The sequence below is a fragment of the Papio anubis genome, chromosome 7, assembly GCF_008728515.1.
Source record: "Papio anubis isolate 15944 chromosome 7, Panubis1.0, whole genome shotgun sequence".
Lineage (NCBI taxonomy): Eukaryota > Metazoa > Chordata > Mammalia > Primates > Cercopithecidae > Papio > Papio anubis.
Window position 1 is genome coordinate 39,522,346 of NC_044982.1, and position 21,455 is coordinate 39,543,800.

The window sequence follows — 21,455 nt, forward strand, 5'->3', positions numbered from 1 at the left end:
CATCTTCTACTTGGAAGATGGCTACCAATATTAATAGCACTCTCTGTAGAGTTCTAACTTGATCACATGTCAAAGAACCACATACTTAATAGAAAGGTAGAAAAAGAGAAAGGAGAAGCATGTTTCAAAATAAATCTGTCAGAGAATGAATGTAGCTTTCTCAAAACTGGAGGTACTCATCAGTTTCTGTGAAGAAAGAATATATTCAGAGGGTATGACATCTTTTGAACACTGTATCTTTTCAGATTTCAATCTGATTGCTTTGGGGGCTCAATTCCAAAGCAACTTAAAAAGGTTAAGACTTTTTTGCTTTTTAAAATTTACATCTGCCTCAAATTACTATAATCCTGATTCTGGCATAAAATTATTTTTCCTTTATCATGAAGATACATGGTAAAGGCTCTGTCTTGGTTTTGAATTTTATAGCATTTACCGAAGTTCAGGATTTATGAATTTCAGAAAGAGTATTCAGAATGCAAATACATTTCTATTTAAAAATATTTAATATAAACACACAGATGGACAACAGCTGCTAATTAGTTTCCTGTTTCATCTGTTACACCAACTGCAAGCTGCATGATTTTAAGATGAGTGAAGATGACACAGAGAAAAAGTTCTAGGATGTATAGATTAAAGAATGTTGGCAGTTAATCATACCAAAGTAACAAAAAATAGCTGAGGACATCTATTAATCATATCATAGTTTCTTCAGAGGTCAAAGATAAATTCATTAACTACAAATCTTTTCTGGGTGTCTACTTCACGTATGGAATCAAACTACATACTACACATATAGCCATCATTTCATTCTTTTCCAGTCTCACTGGGTGTTCTGGGACCATGGAGTCATGTAAAGAAAGAAGAAAGCATGGTTCTTGCCTTTAAATTTATAAGCTAGTGCAGAAAACTCATCAGTGAAAAATGTTAGAAAAATGAGTGAAATAAGCAATGACATTAATATCATCTGTTGAATTCAAATACATTAATTAAAATGAAAAATATATATCATATATTTATATGTAATATAAAGAAATGATAAAAAGGGTGAATGGGATAGAATGATCAGGACTGGATTGAGATAATTAGGACAGGCCTTCTGGAAGACATTACTTTTTATGAGTTTGGGGTAGGAAAACAATGTCTAAAGCTACAGTAATACCTAGAGGTTATTCATAGAAGAAACAGAAACGTCAATAGCAATAGCAATGCTTAAAGATAAAGGAGGGCAACTCTAACAGCTACATAAAAAGTCTGTCACTGAGATCGGAAAGAATCTCTCGTCATTAAACACGTTTGTTAAGGTAGAAAGAATGTTCTTTGTTAACCAATAGAAAATGAGAAACCTCTGCTGAAAAATGATCAGAAAATAAATATATCCCAGCTTGCCAGGAGTCAAAGAAAAAAAAAAAGAAAAGAAATCTATTTTGTTGACTCAAAAATGAAAAATTTGCATTTTAAGCAGAAAAGGAAGTTCATGCCATAAGGAAAGCAGACAGTTTATAAAAATGACAAGAACCAATTAAATTCAGATCTAAATTATCATTGATGATTAGAAAACTCCTACTTTAAGAACATTAGGTAAGCAGTGAAAAATTAGGATATGTTTGGTTCACAAATTGGAAGTTGTAAGGCACTGGGCTTTGCCCAAATAATCACTGTGCTGTTAAGTCTATCTTGATGATTTCTGCTAAATGTGCCAGTTTTATAAGAACCCAGTTTTCTATCTCAGTACCTGTCCTTCTTCTGCTTCTTGCTTTAATATAAAGAGGTAGCTTCACAAATTCGCAGCAGCAAGAGGAGGCAGTTCAGATACAAAACACCAATCTATGACATAGTCAAGTAAGCCCAGGATCTGAGTGGGGCAGGCTTCTGTGATGGCAGTTTTCCAGAAGGGGGAACTCTTTTCAATGATGGGAATTTCCCAGCCCTTCCTTAGGCCTTGAAAGGCTAGAAAGTCCAAGTTGGCAGTTCAGAAGCTATATTGCTGAGGTGTCATAAAGTTGAATTCTTATTCAATAGTTAAAATCAGTTTGAGGAATTATATAAACTCAATTAATGCTGAAATTTATTTAAAAAAATTTCCCCAAGTGGATTCTACCTATTTGGATAATGATTACCGCTTGTTATATTCAAGAAATAAATTTGTAAGACCTTTTCAAGCCTGAGAGAGCTGCTCCTCAATATTTTAAATTAAAAGCCTGCTAAATCTATTTGGAATTTCTCCCGAGATGCTTTTCTTCAGAAATATAAAATGAACCACTCAGCCACAAAGCTTTACTCTGTACATTTTTGGGGGATATGTCTTAGGAATGCAACTCTACTGTCAGTACCATACTTTCTGGCCTGCTCCTATGGCCAAGGCTTTTGGACTTACTTTGAAGGGGCCCTGTAAGATTCTTTTGGACTGCTGTATAATGGACAGTTTCTAGGTTTCATGGAAAGACAGAATGGTATAGGAAAAGATGGCAGGGCTGTTTAATGTATCCCTACTAAGTGCTGTGGATATAGTGTTTACCAACATACACTTTATCCTAGTATTCATGGAGCTTATCTGGTGGGAAAGAAAACAACTCTGGCCCAATCCTCACAAATCCTTTTTCCACCCTGTTTAAGCCATACAAGACAACAACTTCTCAAAGCAAATTTATCACGAAACTGAGAAAAAAAGAAAAAAAAAAAAGCAGTAACAGAGAAGAATATATGTGCTCAAATGACCAATATCTTAGTAAGTAAGTTCTGGCCACAGCTGCTTGGCTAGCACATACAGCATTCAGTACTTGTTTACCTATCTACATTTCTCTGTCTTCAACTCTTCCCCTACAGTAGCTCACGCTGTCTAGGAGGACTAAAGGAAGCTAATAGGTTATTGAACCAGTCTTGGGGAAAAGAAAACTAGGACATCTGCTGTCCCATATTTAAGGCAGATTCATTAAAAAATAGGCAAAAAACCGGAACAGACACTTCTCAAAAGGACATACAGCCAACAAACATATGAACATATGATTAGGGATATGATCATTTAACATATTCCTAATCACAGAGAAATACAAATCAAAACCACAATGACACCAGCTCACACCAGTTCAAATGGCTATTATTAAAAATAAATAAATAATAGATCTTGGTGAGGCTGCAGAGAAAAGAGAACACTTACACACTGTTGGTGGAAGTGTAGATTGGTTCAGCCACTGTGGAAAGAGGTTTGGAGATTTCTCAAAGAACTGAGAACTACCATTCAACCCAGCAATCTCGTCACTGGTTATATATCCAGAAGAAAACAAATCATCCTACTAAAAAGACACATGCACTCTTATGTTCACTGCAGCATTATTCACAACAGCAGAGACAAAGAATGCTCTTCAGTGGTGGACTGGATAAAGAAAATGTGGTGCATATACACCATGGAATAGTACACAGCCATGGAAAAGAATGAAATCATGTCCTTTGCAGCAACACGGATACAGCTGGAGGCCATTATCCTGAGTGAATTAATGCAGGAACAGAAAATCAAATACCACATGTTCTTACTTATAAGTGGGAGCCAAACACTGGGTACTCTTGAACATAATGATGGCAACAATAGACACTGGGAACTACTAGAGGAGGGAAGGAGGGAGGGGGATAAGGGGCCTAAAACCTAACTATTGGGTACTATGCTCACTACCTGTGTGATGTTATCATTGGTTCTCAAAACCTCAGCATCACCCAATATACCCATGTAACAAACCTGCACATTAGCCCCTGCATCTAAAATTTACAAAGTTGAAAATGTGTAAATAGATGAAGAATGCATTTGAGTGAAAAGAATGGAAAGAATAGAAAGGCACTGTGACATCAAGAGAAGAAGGAAAAACATGAAAATGAGGAAAAAGAATTTATAATGAGAGGTTGAAAATTCAAAACCAATATATTACATTATTATTTTGTAGAAGTCTAGATGAGGTAAAATAGTTGATATTTTGTCAAGGGTAACATTAAAGACTTCCTCCCTGCCTCCCTCCCTTCCTTCTTTCTTTCTTTTTATTCGATGATGCTGCCAACACTCCCTCCTTCCCTCCCTTCCTTGCTTCCCTCCTTCCTTCTTTCTTTTTATTCAATGATGATGCCAACTTATCATCTATTGGAGAAAATATCTACTATGAACAGTTTATCACCATGGGTTCTGGAAAACAAAACACAGCTATGAAATACTTTTTCCCTCCTTTCCTTGCTTCCCTCCTTCCTTCTTTCTTTTTATTCAATGATGCTACCAACCTATCATCTATTGGGGAAAATATCTACTATGAACAGTTTATCACCATGGGTTCTGGAAAACAAAACACAGCTATGAAATACTTTTTATGCTTATAGAAAACAAAATGTAGGTAGGCCAAGGTTTCCATTATATTAGTTATCTGTCAAGTTCTACAAATATATACTATGGCTAAATTTTCAAGTCTTATTATTTGAGCAATTGCAAAATAGTATGAGAAACACAATTCAAAGTCAATATAGACATTAAGATTTTGCATTTAAGTATGTTTTGATTAAAAAGTTTTGATTTAAACTTTTGTTGTATTTCAAAATATTATGATTTTACTTAAAATGCAGCAAGACTTTGGCTTCTGTTTTAATTTGCCTACTTATCACTATGTTTATGGCATTATACACTTAATAGTATTAATAGCTCTTACTTAGATTCAGATTACTTAGATGAGCTACTTGCCTCTTTTGTCTGTTTTGTAAAGTTTGATTACACTTGTCAATACTGGTCCACCAAATTTTTAATGATGCATAAGTGGAATTTTTAGGAGTTTCTTTTATTATAAAAGAAATGCAGTATATCCTCAAGGTAAAAATATTCAAGTATTTCAGAAATATTAAAAAAAGGACAAGTGGCTGGGCATGGTGGCTCACACCTGTAATCTCAGCACTTTGGGAGGCCGAGGCAGGTGGATCACTGAGGTCGGAAGTTTGAGACCAGCCTGACCAACATGGAGAAACCCCATCTTTACTAAAAATACGAAATTAGCTGGGTGTGGTGGTGCATGCCTGTAATCCCAGCTACTCGGGAGGCTGAGGCAGGGGAATTGCTTGAACCCGTGAGGTGCAAGTTTCAGTGAGCTGAGATCGTGCCATTGCACTCCAGCTTGGGCAACAACAGTGAAACTCTGTCTCTAAAAAATAATTAGAAGCGCCCACCACCATGCATGGCTAATTTTTGTATTTTTAGTAGAGACGGGGTTTCACCATATTGGCCAGGCTGATCTCGAACTCCTGACCTTGTGATCTGCCCGCCTTGGCCTCCCAAAGTGCTGGGATTAGAGGCATAAGCCACTGAGCCTGGCCCTCACCATCACTTTTAATTCTCTAACTTCTGCCCCATATGCAAACTCTTACTACTAGAAATAACAGTTGAGTGTATAGGGTATTTCTACATATAAATTTCTTCCAATGCATATACCATATTTATAAATACATGTTTGTTCAGTTGCTATTCAATGTGAGATAAAATTAAACTCATTCTGCAACTTGCTTTTTCAAATAAAATATATCTTGGGAAAAAAGTAGAAACAGGGGCCAGACGTGGTGGTGGGTGCCTGTAGTCTCAGCTACTCAGGAGGCTGAGACAGGAGAATCACTTGAACCCGGGAGGCGGATGTTGCAGTGAGCCCAGATTGCGCCACTGTACTCCAGCCTGGGTGGCAGAGTGAGACTCTGTCTCAAAAAAAAAAAAAAAAAAAGTAGAAATAGGGTTGTGTTTAAAAGTATATAAACTCACATAAATTTGTGCCAATTCAGAATATCTAGGCTTTACTAGTTTCATATTTGGGCTGGGGATATTAGATTTGGTAGTCAGTCATTAGCACACAGAATGAAAAGGACAGAAAGCCAAGGGTAAGCCACAGGGAGACCTAAATTTAGGGGAATGAGCATAGTAAAAAGAGCTATAAAAGCCAAGAAATAATAGATTTTGAATGGAGAATGAAGATATGAAATAATATGTTGCTACACAGGAATATAAAATTGTGGTAAAGAGGCCTAACAGCTTGCTTTTCCAGGCATTTTGTGTTTACCTACACATACCATTTTGAGGCTTTGTAATCCAGACAAAGATAATTCAACTGTGATACTGCTCTCTTCTACATAATAATCTTCACTATTTCTCTTTATTTAATCTCTTTCTTCTTAGTTATAGTTCCAAATTTGAGTTTAAGTTCTGGAACCTTCTAAAATATTTTTACTGCTAGGAATTTGTAATTCTTCAAAAGCAAGATCAATATCTGTTTCAATTTTGTATCTTCAATAGCCTTTGGCTTAAAATTCATAGCAGATGCATGACTGATCTTACTATATTCTTGATACTTCCTGTGATCCACAGACCTGCAGTTTGGCATAATTTCGGAGCTTGTTAGAGATGCAAAATCTCAGCCCACCCCAGATTTGTTAAAGTATAATCAAATTTTCAATAAGATCTCCAGATGATTCACCGGTACACAATCAATACTTCCTGGTGACTGAATAAACAATGAGTAAACAAACTGTATTGTTCTCCTTATTTCCAGTCTCCATCATTAGCTTATTTTTTTTTTTCCTCTTCTATCATTAGCTTATATGATAAATCTAGGTCAACTGATCTTTTTAAAATAATAGTTTTTTATGTCAATTCTGCAAAAAAAGAAAAAACAAAAACAAAAACCCAAATAAAAAAATACCCAAACTTCAAATTTAACTGAATTGGGTAGTTCTGCCTAAATTGCAAAGCCTTTCAAAATCTGGCTCAAATTTCTACTCAATTTACCTGTCTTATCCTTCTACCTGAACCTCTTGTTCATTTCTAATTCTCTAGACCGTATTTGTTTCTACTTCTCTACTTTTGCGCATTCTGTTTCCTACTTGGATTAACACACTCTCTTTTCCTATCTAAATCCTACTCATTCTTTAAGTTCTAGCTTTAAACTAGAGATTTATAAAACTCTGACCAATCCAGGCCACAGTAGTACACAGGTATACAATATCTTGTCTTTATAATGATAGTAGAGAAGTATGGATTGTCAATCTCAGGTAGAGAAGTATGGATTGTCAATCTCAGGAAATTTAGATTCCATTTTTATCTCTGTCACTAACTAGTAGTATGATGCTGGGCAAGTTACTTAACATCTCTGGGTTTCAAAATGTGTCTCTTTAAAGAAAAAGACTATAGGAACTCCAACAGTACTATGTGCCAAACAGTGTGAGAAAACAAGAAATGTATTTTAATATATACATAATATTTATAAATGAATGATTTTCAAATACAGTTGTTAATTCTCAGGTATTTGAAGCATCCCTCCAGTAATCTTCATAGTACTATTAAATTAACCTCTTTTTTTTCTTTTTTTTTTTTTGAGGCAGAGTCTTGCTCTGTCGCCCAGGCTGGAGTACAGTGGTGTGATCTCGGCTCACTGCAAGCTCCGCCCCACCGGGTTCACGCCATTCTCCTGCCTCAGCCTCCCGAGTAGCTGGGACTACCAGCGCCCACCACCATGCCTGGCTAACTTTTTGTATTTTTAGTAGAGACGGGGTTTCACCGTGTTAGCCAGGATGGTCTCGATCTGCTGACCTTGTGATCCGCCCGCCTCGGCCTCCCAAAGTGCTGGGATTACAGGCGTCAGCCACCGTGCCCGGCTGCAAATTAACCTCTTTTTAAATAAAAGGTATAGTAAGCAAAGGCCATTTAGTCCAACTCACTTCAAAGAGTTACAAAGTCTTACCTTCAGTTTACATTGATTGTCAAAATTATGACAGGGGATAAGAATAAGAGCTGAGAAATAGAATCATATAGAATTTAAAAACCAGACTCAAACCTTTTTTAATGACACAAATAGAGCTGTCACTCTCTACCCTTATCTGTCATAGTTGAATAAGGTTCTGTGCTTATTGACCTTTTTTTTTTTGAGACAGAGTCTCGTTCTGTCACCCAGGCTGGAGTGCAGTGGTGCGATCTTGGCTCACTGCAACCTCTGCCTCCCAGGTTCAAGCAATTCCCCTACCTCAGCCTCCCAAGTAGCTGGGATTATAGGCATGCACCACCATGCCTAGCTAATTTTTATATTTTTAGTAGAGACGGGGGTTCGCCATGTTGGCCAGGCTGGTCTCCAACTCTTGATCTCAGGTGATCTGCCCGCCTTGGGCTCCCAAAGTGCTGGGATTATAGGCGTGAGCCACTGCACCTGGCCCTTATTGACATTCTTGAGCTATTTCTCTCCCTGCTTTAAACCTAGGGTACAGTTTCTCCCATGACTCTGCTTGTTTCCCTGGAGAGCTTTACTCAGATGCTTCTGTGTAACAATATTTGCTTTCCTTAGCAAATGGCTAAATACGAAGAAGAAGAATGAAGGAGGGCAGCCTTCACAGAATATCAATAGGCTGCAGATTAAATATCTTGTTTTCTTTGCTAAACTCCTAGCACAGATTTCCATTAGAACAATTATAAATTATTTCCTCCCACATCCCACCTCTGCATTCTACACCATTCACTCTGGACCCCTTCAATATAGCACTCTAAGACTAAGAAAGCCTAGATTTGCATCAGTTTTTTTTTTTTTAATTGTTCTCAGTTTGATATAAGATATTACTATTCAAGAAAAGGGTATACACTAGAGATTTGTACATTCATTGAATTGCCTTAACCTGTTATAGTTTTGTTGTTCTTTATTCTGTTTTCAGAGTATATTTTGGAGTTAAATGCAATATCACCATTATTAGGAAATGTCCACCACAAATTAACAGTGTGGATCCCAGAAAAATATCAGCATACCAACATGTTGACCTTTCAATGATGTTTTGGCCTTTAGAGTACGTCAAAATAATGGCAGTATATATAGTATATTAAGTAACCTCTTTTTAAAAAAGTATAAAAGTATAACAGTAAGAGGGAGAATGGACAGAATTATAGTCCAGAACAAATTAGGGTAAAAACAATTTAAAAGCTCCCTTTTCCCTTATAATATTTCTTAGAGCTCATTAATGTACTTAGAGGTATGGCCAGAGCCATTGGTAGGAGGGAAATAACCCTAAGAATCTGGTGTTTGTTTCATGAAGTTTCAAGCCTGCTTGCCTTATCTTTGTGTTTTCAAACTCTTGGATTTATCCCTTCTCTTCTCAGAAGTTGGTTTTGGTCTTTGAAAAAGGTGTATCTGGATAGGATAGTTTTTAGGTACTTGTACCTGAAAGGATAGGTTACTGCTAAGGCCCAAATTAAAATAACTGGCTTTTCCCCCCCTTTCCTTCCTGTACACCGGCTTTACTTTCCCTTCCTAGGACGAGGGGTCCTGGGCAGGGTGATGCTAGGTAACCTGTACACTGGCTTTATTAGCATGGGCTCTAACTTGCCTGCTACTTAATGATAAACTTCTTCTTTCTTTCTTTCTCTTTCTTTCCTTCCCTTCCTTCTTTTCTTTTCTTTCTTTCTTTTTTTGAGATGGAGTCTCACTTTGTTGTCCAGGCTGGAGTGCAATGGTGCGATCTCAGCTCACTGCAACCTCCACCTCCTGGGTTCAAGTGATTCTCCTGTGTTAGCTTCCTAGTAGCTGGGATTACAGGTGCACACCACTATACCCAGTTAATTTTTGTATTTTTAGTAGAGATGGGGTTTCACCATGTTGGCCAGGCTGGTCTCAAACTCCTTATCTCAGGTAATTCACCTGCCTTGGCCTCCCAAAGTGCTGAGATTATAGGCGTGAACCACTACTCCCGGCCAAACTTCTTTAGAACTAAACATCCATGTAAATACAAATGGTGACGATTTTTAAAAGAATGACATTTGAAAACACACCAGCTTCTACTCCAGTATTCTCAGAGAAAGAAAAAAAAATCAGGAGGAAAGAAGAGAAATTCAAAAGGATAGATGACATAAAAGCTACTACCTTTCAGGTTACTGGCAAGATGCTTGTGTCCAAGGTTTACACCAGGGGTGTTCAATCTTTTGGCTTCCCTGGGCCACATCAGAAGAAGAAGAATTGTCTTGGGCCACATATAAAATACACTAATGATAGCTAAGGAGCTAAGAAAAGAAAATCTCAAAAGAAACTCATAATGTTTTAAGAAAGTTTACGAATTTGTGTTGGGCTACATTCAAAGCTGTCCTGGGTTGTACGTGGTCCATGGGCCAAGGGTTAGAGAAGCTTAGTTTGTTTATTTATTTATTTTTTGAGACAGAGTCTCGCTCTGTTTCCCAGGCTGGGGTGCAGTGTTGTGATCTCAGCTCACTTCAACCTCCACCACCCAGGCTCAAATGATTCTCATGCCTCAGCTTTCCGAGTAGCTGGGATTACAGGTGTCCACCACCACACCCAGGCAATTTTTGTCATTTTTTAGTAGAGATGGGGTTTCTTCATGTTAGGCTGATCTCGAACTCTTGGCCTCAAGTGATCCACCCGCCTTGGCCTTCCAAAGTGCTGGGATTACAGGCGTGAGCCACTGCGCCTGGCCTGGACAAGCTTAGGTTAGACTGTGTCCAGTTTGAGCCTAAGATAAAGTTCATAGCATGCCTTGTCAGAGTCTACCTTGTGCATGGTAGGTCAGAACCTCTTCAAAAGCACATTTGAGTTTTGGGAAAGTACTCAACATAAGGGAGGAAGGATCCATGCTTAATGAGGTCTACTCAGTGATGAGGTAGTGATAAAAGAGAAAGGGGATTATGCGTGATAGATACATCATGGTTATTTATCACTCAGATCTGTCTCTGAGCCTTGTCTCCATTGGGTTGATATTTGAGTATTACTAAAAGCAGGTGTAGCTCTAGTGAACTGGAAAGAGTGCCTTTTGAAAGACAGCCAGGCAGCAGTGTTGCATGATGCTGGGATGTTTAGAAAGTGTAGACTTGCTTTTGATCACACATGAGACAGAACTGGAGATTCACAGAAATACTTAGAAAACTTAGCAGAGGGCTGAGTTAATTCAGTAGATGGGGGTAACAGGCTCTTAACAATTAAGTAATTATAGTCAATGTGCTTCCCTTTGTACTTTCAGGTAGGTAAAGCCTGGAGAAACGGGTTACATAAAGATATAAAAATCAATATAGAAGTTCTAGAAAAAAATTGTACTTAAACTTCAAAGAATTAGGTAGTGCTAATTTCGACAATCTCTCTTTTCTTACCTATGTTTTTCTTGTCTTTCTTGAAGAAAGTAAAAATGTGAATCAGAATAATGCCATCACTGTTGGTTCCATTGGAATAAAACCAAAACTATCACAAAAATATCCTTTGAAACCTAACACACCTACAGGAAAGTAAAGTATTTCTCTTGTTTTCAGAGACATTCTAAGAAATCTTTATCTCTAAAGGACATAGATACCTCTATAATTTTTTGGCTTCTGAAGAATGAGATAAGTGAAAATTATGACATTAAATTTCTGTCTCTTTAGCAGCAACTCCACCTACTGAGTACTCCAAAAACTCATATTTGTACAAATACAAACTTTTCAGAATAACATCAAATACTTACTTGTCTCCTACAATACCCAAGTTGATTGTGGGGTAACCATGTTCCTGAATTGTTGCTAGAAGAGTTGAACGATTGCTGTCTCGAATCTTCCCTGGTAAGAGGTCATCTTCAGGATTTAGCAGCTACAAAGCCAAAAAACCACCACAAATTATTCTATTAGGATAATGTTGTATATTCCTAATGAAAAAAAAAAATCTACTAAACTGAGTTTAACATATCTAGCACCTACAATGGTATCTGGCATTTTGAAGGTGAATGCCCAAAGGATCTTTAAATAAATATTGAAAGTATAGGAGGATGAGAAAATGTTCCTATGGAAGTCAGAAAACACTCAGACATTTACCAGGTTGGGCTCCAATTTGATAATAATGCTCTGGAGATACTGGCTAAACTAAATAAAACAATTACCTTTTTTTCTCCCAATATTATTTTCCAATTTATCTTTCATTGGGAATATTTGAGGTACAGATTGTGTGACATGATATCCTTAAGTCTGAACAGAATAATAGTTTATCTTTTCTTTCAAACTTTTTGGTCTCTTTTCTGAAGTGGGGTCAACAGTATCAAAGAAGTTAGGCTTATGTGAAGGACAGAAGACATGTTTTGTCTCTGATACTAGCAAACTTAAGTAATACTTAGCTACATGTATGTACAATTCCATTATTCTGAACTGAATGAACCTTCAGAGATTTAATATCTACTATGTCTATGAAGAAAAGTAAAGAAGCTTATTATATCTTAGGATGTTCCAATGAGGTAGTCAGATTGTATAGTAGGAAGAGCTTTGGATTCCTATAGGGTTCAAATTCAAGTTGACAAAATTCTTTGTCTTAATTTTCTCATTTATAAAATATAGTAATAATAACTACCTTGCAAGGTAATTGTTAGGAGTGAGATAATGAACATTCAGTTTATGCAGATAAATGTATAATAAATGTGATTCTCTTTCCTTTCTTGATGACATATGACGTCAAAAGATCACCTACTTTCCTCCCAATTGTTCTCATACTGTTACCCCTAGATGCTAGTACAGATGAAATCAGTTTATAATGTGAACACAGACTATTAGATTATAAAATACCTAAGAGTAGTGGGTTCTTAACACACACAGACACATTCTTACAACAATTTATGTACAAGTTTTAAGATATGCTTTGATTTCAGAATTTATAAAGTAAAAAAAGTACTTATTTGAAGTGAGAAAACCTGGACTATTATTTTAGGAGGTTAAAGGCAAGCCTGCACATTTAAGATGTTATAGCTACTAATATGGCCAACACCAGAGCTTAATATATGAATTCTCCCAGACAATAACCACAAGCCCAATCTTCCTTCAGACTCATTAGTGATACTACGTGGCCAGATTTTTGACTTTATATTGGAAAAGTAGTAGCTTTGCAACCAACTGTCCCCTTACAATAGGCTAGAGGAAAACTCTGACCATCTTATTCAGTGTCACCAGGGAGTCTTCCCTTTGTATACTGTACTAATTTTACTTAATCAGATGCCATGTGACATTGTAACTCACTTTCATTCTTACTCACTGGCAGTGCTTGGAAAATTGCTATTGCAATGCTAACATAGATTAATTTTCTGATCTTAATTAACACACAGTTATTAAAGTGATTATAATTTTATAAGGGGCAAGGCTTGCAGCTCTTTAACTCCATTAATCAAACCAGTTGCTTTAGAAAGAAAACTGTGTGATTATGTCATTTTTTTTTCAAAGCAGGGTGCTGACCACCAAGTAAATAAGATTCCTCTGTTATCAGGGTGTTTTCTTTGCTATTTATGTTCCTCTCTGTTATTTTGCTGCAAACAGTTCCAGAAATAATGGAAAATTAGAGGTCACTGGAGAACCAGTTATTTGTCTGTAAAACTGACAAAATGAAAAAATAGCTAGTTACATGAGGGTGTGGGATTTACAGTGCATTTTAAATAATTTCAAAGACAACAATACAGAATTAAATGTCAGAGTATAAGGCTAAATATACTAGAATAAACTCACAATTTTTCCTTTTAAAACTGAATCTTATTTTCTCTTATACTTCCAGTCATCTTGGGAATGATGTCTGAAATTTATTATAGTTTCAATAGAAAAAAATACAAGGTAAAACAAAACATAACCCGTCATCTCCATATCAAGTCACCAACTTCAATTTCCCATTTTTGGTATTATCAATGGTGCCACTATCTTCCCACTTTTTTTTTTTTTGAGATGGAGTCTTATTCTGTTGCACAGGCTGGAGTGCAGTGGTGCAATCTCAGCTCATTGCAACCTTCGCCCCCTGGGTTCTAGCGATCCTCCTACCACAGCTTCCTGTGTATCTGGGACTACATGCACACACTACCATGCCTGGCTAATTTTTGCATTTTTAGTAGAGATGGGGGTTTGCCATGTTGGCCAGGCTGGTCTTGAACTCCTGACCTCGGGTGATCTGCCTGCCTCGGCCTCCCAAAGTGCTGGGATTACAGGCGTGAGCCACTGCGCCCGGCAGGAGGGATAAATCTTTGGACACTTATCAGCCTGCAGATGGCGCCAGAGGAATTTATAGATCAAACTTTATTAACTAGCCTTTAATCTATCATTAGTTTCCCATATATTTGCCTTCCCACAGATTGCCGGCCCTAGAGACTCAAGGTCCTTTTCTTTTGTCTCATCACTTCTCTAAGAATGTATCGTTCTTTGCTGAAGATGCTATTTAAGCCAGACTTCTCAGCCAACACTTTAGGAGTTACTAATTTTCCGTTGGGTATCTCCCATATATACATGAGGTATACATGTTAACTAACTTCTGTTTTTTTCTTGTTAAGAAAAAAACATCTATCTTTTATAGAGGTCCCAGGTAAGAACTCATAGGGTTGAGGAAAAATTATTTTTCCCTCTCCAGCATTGTCAAGGTGATGTTTTCTTTTCCTCAGAAACTTTAATATAACCATTTTGTATGATCAACAAGTTTCTCAGGTGGTCTTTCTATTAGGATTTTGGTATTATGAAAATCCTACCAAGACTTAGGCGGGAGCCTTTGCCACCAGTTATATTATTGGTTATACTGTATTTCAGTGAGGTCTCTTCTGCCTTTTTGTTGGGGGGATTCCTTGTCTATGATGCTTAGATTAACTCCAGCCCTTGTTTTGAGGTCTGATCCTTTTTTTTGTTGAACTCCCAAAGATAGCTGATATTTTGTTATAAGTATAAGGTTTCCAGAATTGTTTGGTTATGATTGGATTTATATTAATTTTTTTCTTAGTAAAGATTTGAAACTGGCCATCCTATCTGTCAATTGGCCACATTGTTGTGTGCCTATGAGAACTTTTCTTAGTTTTGTTTTGTCTATGAGAAACTGGCTTTGGGAAAGATTTCCTCTCTACCCATTCTAGCTTGTTGGGTTTTAGGGTTAGCTGTCAGGGGTTCAACCTTTACTGTTGAGGACTTTAGATACAATATTTAAGTGCTATTTTTCCCTTCTGAATGACCAGTAGCTAATGAATTCATGGGTTCATTTAATAATAAACTTGCACTATCTCCAGGCATAACTCTGGCTTCTGTTTTCTCTTTCACATATTTATCTTTCTAAAAAGTATAATTTCATCAAAGACAACTTGGAATTGCAGTGGTCATTTTGAAGTACTTTTGATATGAGTATGATTATTCACTATAAAGTATTTTTAGAGACTTAATTAATGCTATAGTCTTGATGGAATCATCAAGGGCCTAAGACACTATTCGAACTGGTTGTAATGACTTCCTTTCTTTCTCACGTATTGAAATGGGTTTGCTTGCTTTTAAGGCTTTCCCACTCTTTGCAAAGAGAAGATGATTAGACATTTATAGTGGTCAGTAATTCTCTACATATTTGTGGTAATCATCTCAGTTTCTTTCTCTGTCTTCTAGAAAACTTAATTTATTAATTGATCAAAACGCAATTCTGGTTATTATGGACACACCCAGATAGTTCAGATAAATAGGTCTAACAGAAAAAGAGGGAGAAAAGTCAATGAGCTCTCATGAAGCATGTTCCTGTTCCAAATAGCTTTTAACAAAACTCTGGGGAAAAAAAGGTTTAACTGATAGTTAAGCTAATTGCTTGGCTTACTAGGTTACAAGATAAGAAGGGAAGAGAAACATTTAGAGCTTTTAAACATAATTTAAGGAGTCTTTAAGAATTTGGTTTAGAAATACAGAGTTTTACAAATTGTATTAGAAAATAATTACTATAATATTTCCATTGAGCTGACTATGGACAGATTTGATTGGTTTAATAATTTTGGCTTAAAAACTGTCCTGTGAAGTGGCTATGGTAGCATAAGCCTGTAGTCTCAGCTACTTGGGAAGCTAAGGTGGGAGGATCGCTTGAGCTTAGGAGTTTAAGGCCAGCCTGGGCAAAATGGCAAGACTCTCTTTCTTTCTTTCTTTTTTGGATTCTGAATGAGTTTTCTTTTCCTGTCTTCTTAAAATTTTTAATTCAATAGGTTTTTGGGGAACAGGTGGTATCTGGTTACATGAATAATTTCTTCAGCAGTGATTAGTGAGATTTTGGTGCAGCCATCTCCTAAGCAGCTCTGCCCTGCCCTCCCCTCCCCTCCCTTCCTTTCCTTGTTTCTTTTCTTTTCTCTCCCTTCCCTTCCTTTCCCTCCCCTCCCCTCCTTCCCTTCTTCTTCCCTCCCTCCCTCCCTCCCTTCCTTCCTTCCTTCCTTCTCTCCCTCTCCCTCTCTCTTTGTTTTTTTTAATTTTTTTTTTTCAAGGTATCACTCTGTTTCCCAGGTGTAGTGCAGTGGAATGGTCATTGCTCACTGTAACCTTTGCCTCAGCCTCCTGAGTAGCAGAGACTACAGGGGCATAGCATCATGCCTGGCTAATTTTTGTATTTTTTTGTAGAGTTAGGGTTTTGCCATGTTGCTCAGGCTGGTCTCAAACTCCTAGCCTCAAGTGATCTACCCATCTCAGCCTCCCAAATTGCTGGGATTACAGGCATGAGCCACCACAGGTTGCATATCTAAATTTTAATATGCACAGTTTGTTGAAATCAACAAATATCGAAATCAGCTATTCCATGTTAGCTATAGTTGATAACTCTATATCCCCAATTTTGAAATAATTTGCTGGTCCTTAACAAGCTCATACAGTAACAAAATACCAGGTAGGTTTTAAAGAGTATACATAGATATCTTGTATGGCATTCTTTGGGTTGCCAAGGCAACTGTCCTGCTTACCAATATGTCACATGAAATTCAAGAAGTGGACATATGTGAAACCATATATATCTTTTTGTTTGTTTGTTTTTGAGATGGAGTCTCTCTCTGTTGCCTAGACTAGAGTGCAGTGGTGCGATCTCAGCTCACTGCAACCTCCGCCTCCTGGGATCAAGCAATTCTCCTGCCTCAGCCTCCCAAGCAGTTGTCACTACAGGCATGTGCCATCACACCCAGCTAATTTTTTTGTATTTTTAGTACAGACAGGGTTTTGCCATGTTGGTCAGTCTGGTCTCGAACTCCTGCCCTCAAGCAATCCTCCTGCCTCAGCCTCCCAAAGTGCTGGGATTACAGGCGTGAGCAACCATGCCCAGCTATTGGTTTTGGAAACTAAAACCAATACTTAAGGAAGTTTGTACTGTGACTGGGTAAATTATGGCCTTGCCACATTAAGTGCAATTTCTTTTGCCCTTTCTGAAAATAGATAATATTTTTTTGCTATTGTTCTCTGGGTATCTGAGAATTTCAAGCCTTCAGGAGAGATAATATGCCTTATCTCTTTTATCACCAATTTCCAGTAAAGTGCCTGGCACAGAGGTACCCAATTATCTGCTGAACAAAACTAAATTATATGATCACAGAGTCATAATAAAAACTAACTTGAATAAGAGAAAGGGAGGAATGTTGAGCCATATGGAACCCAAGATTATATAATTTAGAAGCATTATTCTCTTGGAAAACTGTGGTATAGTTTGGTATAGCAGCCCTGTTAAAGTAGGGGAATGAGTCATGTAGAATTAGTCAAAGCTTCTTCAAGAATAATACGCTCTATGGGGGCAGGGAACTAAGACTACAAATTCTTCCCTAGATTTCATGATATAATACCATCTCTATTTTCATCCCATTATCTTAGCCTACTTCTAGTAATTAGTTTTAACTGAGTGTAAAAGGTAGCTTAAACAAAACACTAACAATATACTCTGTGAATAATTGAGAGGCTGAGTCCAGACCTACAAAAGCATGAGAGAGAAATATAAGCAGTATCGCTTAAACAGAGTTTCCTATTAACTAAATAGTTATTTATGAGTGTGTTAATTCTTATTTTACTTTATTTTGTGATAGGGTCTCACTCTGTCACCTAGGCTAAAGTGCAGTGGTGCCATCGTAGCTCACTGCAGCCTTGAATTCCTGGGCTCAAGTGATCCTCCCACCTCAGCCTCCCCAGTAGCTAGGACTATAGGCATGTGCTACCAAGCATAGCTATTTTTAATTTTTTAGTAGAGGCAGGGTCCCACTATGTTGCCCGGGCTGGTTTTGAACTCTTAGCCTCAATTGATCCCCCTGCTTCAGCCTCCCTAAATGCTGGGATTACAGGTATAAGCCACCATGCCTGGTCCCTGAGTGTGCTGCTGTTTAGCTTTCTCAAACTCCGTGAACTTACTTGATGCACAAAGCATGTTAAGTAAATCATAAAAAAGAATAGTTCATTGAGTCAACCAGTTTAATAAAAATTTATTTCTGATGCTATATATAGTGTTATTTGGTCCTAAGGATATTAAAATCATTACTGTGTAGATCAAATTGAAAAGAATGTTTGTTTTCTGTCAATCAATAGTTTTTGGAAATGACTAGTGCATATATACTGGGAAGTAAGCACATCTGGAATGTTGATTTAGCTATCCATTCGCAAAATAAAAGAGTCTATTCTTTTGCTTTAACCAAAAGGACTATAAGGTCATAAAAAGACCTTTGAAAATTTTCATTTCTAAGACTTCAAGAAATTAAAAATAATGATGAGTTTATTTTCAGAACAAAGAGATTAAAAAAAAATCCCGTTAATCTTTTCTTTAATAGTAACGTCAAAGGAATTATTAATACTTTTAAAAATCTCAATAGTTTCTGATTCTTTTAAAAGGTTTTGAATTTCCAGCAGATTCACATTTTAGTATTCTCTATTTGACCTTAGAGTTTCTGACTGAAGTTTTGCACAACCTAAGCAAAACAGGCAATGGGAAGTTTTTTTTTTAATAGTTCTCAGAAAGAGATGAACTAAATTCTCTTTTCTAAATCAGGAATGAAATGATGTTTTGACCCATTCTAAATATCATGCCACTAGAGATGCTATCTTTAGGGAGAGAGAAAAAAAAAACCCTGATTATCAAATCCCTCTTGGTGATTAAAGATCAAATGGAACTTTTCGTAAGAAGTACTAGCCATGATGTCCTGATTCATTGATACTTCCCACACAGAAGTGGCCCATCATTTCAGCAGCAGGCTGGGCACAATTCATTGTCTAAACAGAAAAAGTACTGAGTTTGCATAGTTTAATATCTATAGCTAGCAGCTAAAATTCTTTGCTTATGTGTACTGACTTTGTGGAAATGCCATTGGTTATATTTCATTCTAATAGAAGAGAACATTTCATAATACATAATTTTTACTAGTTCTTCCTTGTTCTCATATTCTGAACTTGAAACTATCCTTAGGCCAATTTATTGTTTCCCTGTTGTAAGAATGTGGACCCACTGGTATGACCTATAATCTACAACATTCTATTTACAACACAGAACAGATGTCAGAAATACCTTTATCTTACAGGCCCGCTCCCCACTCCCTCCATTTTTACTTTTAATACCTCATTCCCTGTTGACATGACTGCAACCACTGGAAACTTATTAACTTCAACCTCTGTGACACCTACAGTTGCCAGAAGACCAATCTCTGAGGGGCCCATGTGGGTTCCTTTGGCCAAAACACATTCCCCTCTTTTAATGTCATGGCCGATGGGTCTGAAAGTCAAAGAAGAATCATAAGCAGTGTGATTAAGAACAACGTTTTCTCAACTCAGAGGGAAACTTTCGTGTCAAAAAAAAGGACATTCAAGAGGATAAAAAAGTTAAGAAATAAAGTAGTAGGAAAATAATGAAATGAAGGGATTCTAAAAATCCTATGCTTTTTTAATTTTAAAAGTTAAATCACACAACAGAAAACAGAAATAGGATTTGAATATATTACTGCTAAAGAAAAATGTTACTTCATATTTGAAAATTTTTTTTTCCTGAGTACCTGTGAAGAAAATTACTTTACAAATTGTTTTGTGTTACATTATAGTAAAAATACCAATTGTAAACTTTCTTTGATAAGGCAAGAATTCGTATGAAAATATCTAGTGGCATTAATAAGAGGTCCACAGCTGGCTAGCTTTGTGGCAAGGAGATTAATGCTAATGAGGTTACAGTTATAGAGATAATTTCCATTTGGACCACTTAGGTTGGTCCTGATCTGTGGCTACCGAGGTACATTCACCTTGGTGTGCTGCCATAGGGATGGGAGAAGTGTAGCTTCGTTACAAAGGGATGTTCAGCAAATTAGTATTAATGGAATCAGGGTAAATATATTCCATTGTAAGAAAAATAATTTAAGGTATATGCACTATTTATTATAGCAAATAGCTTCATCTTTGCATATAAGGAGGAGCAGATTATTCCATTATTATTGGTAGTCACTAGAGCATATGCTATCAGTTAACTGTGTAAATACCCAATTCTGGTATTATCTGAGTTAATACCAAATTCCAGATTATTTAGGAATGGGATTGGGTAATTCTGGATTATCTAGGAGTAGAATTAACTGTAGAATATGTAGGCTCATGATTTTACCTCTTTCTCATCTTGCTTTTGACTAACTTGCCTTTACTATCTTCGTTAAAAAGTAGGCAGGGCAGATATGTGATACAGAATTCATAACATTCATTTTGCTTTTTGTTAAAGCCCTGAAAATTAATGGCTAATTGACATGGCTGCAGATATATAATAGCCTGAGTAAATGATCATATAGAAACAAAAGTAGGTTATATATTCTATGTGTTTTGAAGTTACCTGATATCTTGGCCTGGCCGAGCTTGCACCAAAATTCGCACTTCAAGTTCTTCAGTGCCCTATAATAAGAGCAGGTCATGTAATTTCAAACAGAATTTCTGAGCAGTAGAATTTAGCTACTCTGATACTTTTACCATCAGATAGGCCCAGGATATATACAAATATAGAGAAAAAGACAATTATTTGCTACACCCTTTGAAAACACTGAATTTCTAACACAGGTTCCTGAAAAATTAGAAGGTTTGGTGGCAATAAATAAAAAAATTAAAATGTACCAATTCAAATATTAAATCTTGTTTATAATACATTATAAATTTATATGTATACACACACACACACACACACACACACACACACATATATATATATATAGCTACCCTAATAAAGTGAATGTGCATGGAGGTAATAGCTTTCTTCTTTTCCCATGAATCATGGGATCAATACCATGCCAAGGTTACCAAATACTTACAGAAATTTCAGTAAAGGACTTATAGTTTGCCTGGTAGTAGATTTCTGTACATTAATTGCAATAATCAATTTTACATTTATAGGCTGTGAATAATATTGTGACATTGGAACGGTGTCTTGTCATCTGGCAGAGTCTGTGGATGCATGTGTTCTGGAATTCAGTGCTCTGCTGGCTTCCCTGATGCCAATAAATCTGCTTAGGCAGTTTTAACAGCAGGCAATGTGACCTGTTTGCCAAGAGTTGAATTTTATAAACCTTACATATGGAAAGGTGATTAGAAAGAAAATCTCCAGATCAAGGAAAGTGTCTGTCTCTTGGCATGGCCAATTTTACTATCTACTCAGCTTGGGAGAATATATGTTTATTTTCAACCTCAGCTTTACAATATATCTTTACTTTCTTCACAAAACAAGAAACATAGCTGATTATTAAAACCTCAGTTGAATCTA

At 36.8% G+C, this 21,455-nt stretch overlaps 1 protein-coding gene across 16 annotated transcripts in view; it reads right to left on the reverse strand.

Annotated features, from left to right (window-relative positions):
* The window catches only part of GPHN (gephyrin), a 429,045-nt gene that overhangs the window by 53,977 nt on the left and 353,613 nt on the right, over window positions 1-21,455 (reverse strand). For all 16 annotated transcript variants that reach the window (XR_004185388.1, XM_021941883.2, XM_031669113.1 and 13 more), the window contains 3 exons: window positions 20,538-20,596; window positions 19,295-19,448; window positions 11,467-11,588 (listed from right to left, as the gene is read on the reverse strand). Coding sequence is in view for 15 of the 16 variants with exons in the window: in XM_021941883.2 (XP_021797575.2) it covers window positions 11,467-11,588; window positions 19,295-19,448; window positions 20,538-20,596 (335 nt within the window). In the remaining variant the exon portion in view is untranslated. The remainder of the gene's footprint in view (window positions 1-11,466; window positions 11,589-19,294; window positions 19,449-20,537; window positions 20,597-21,455) is intronic.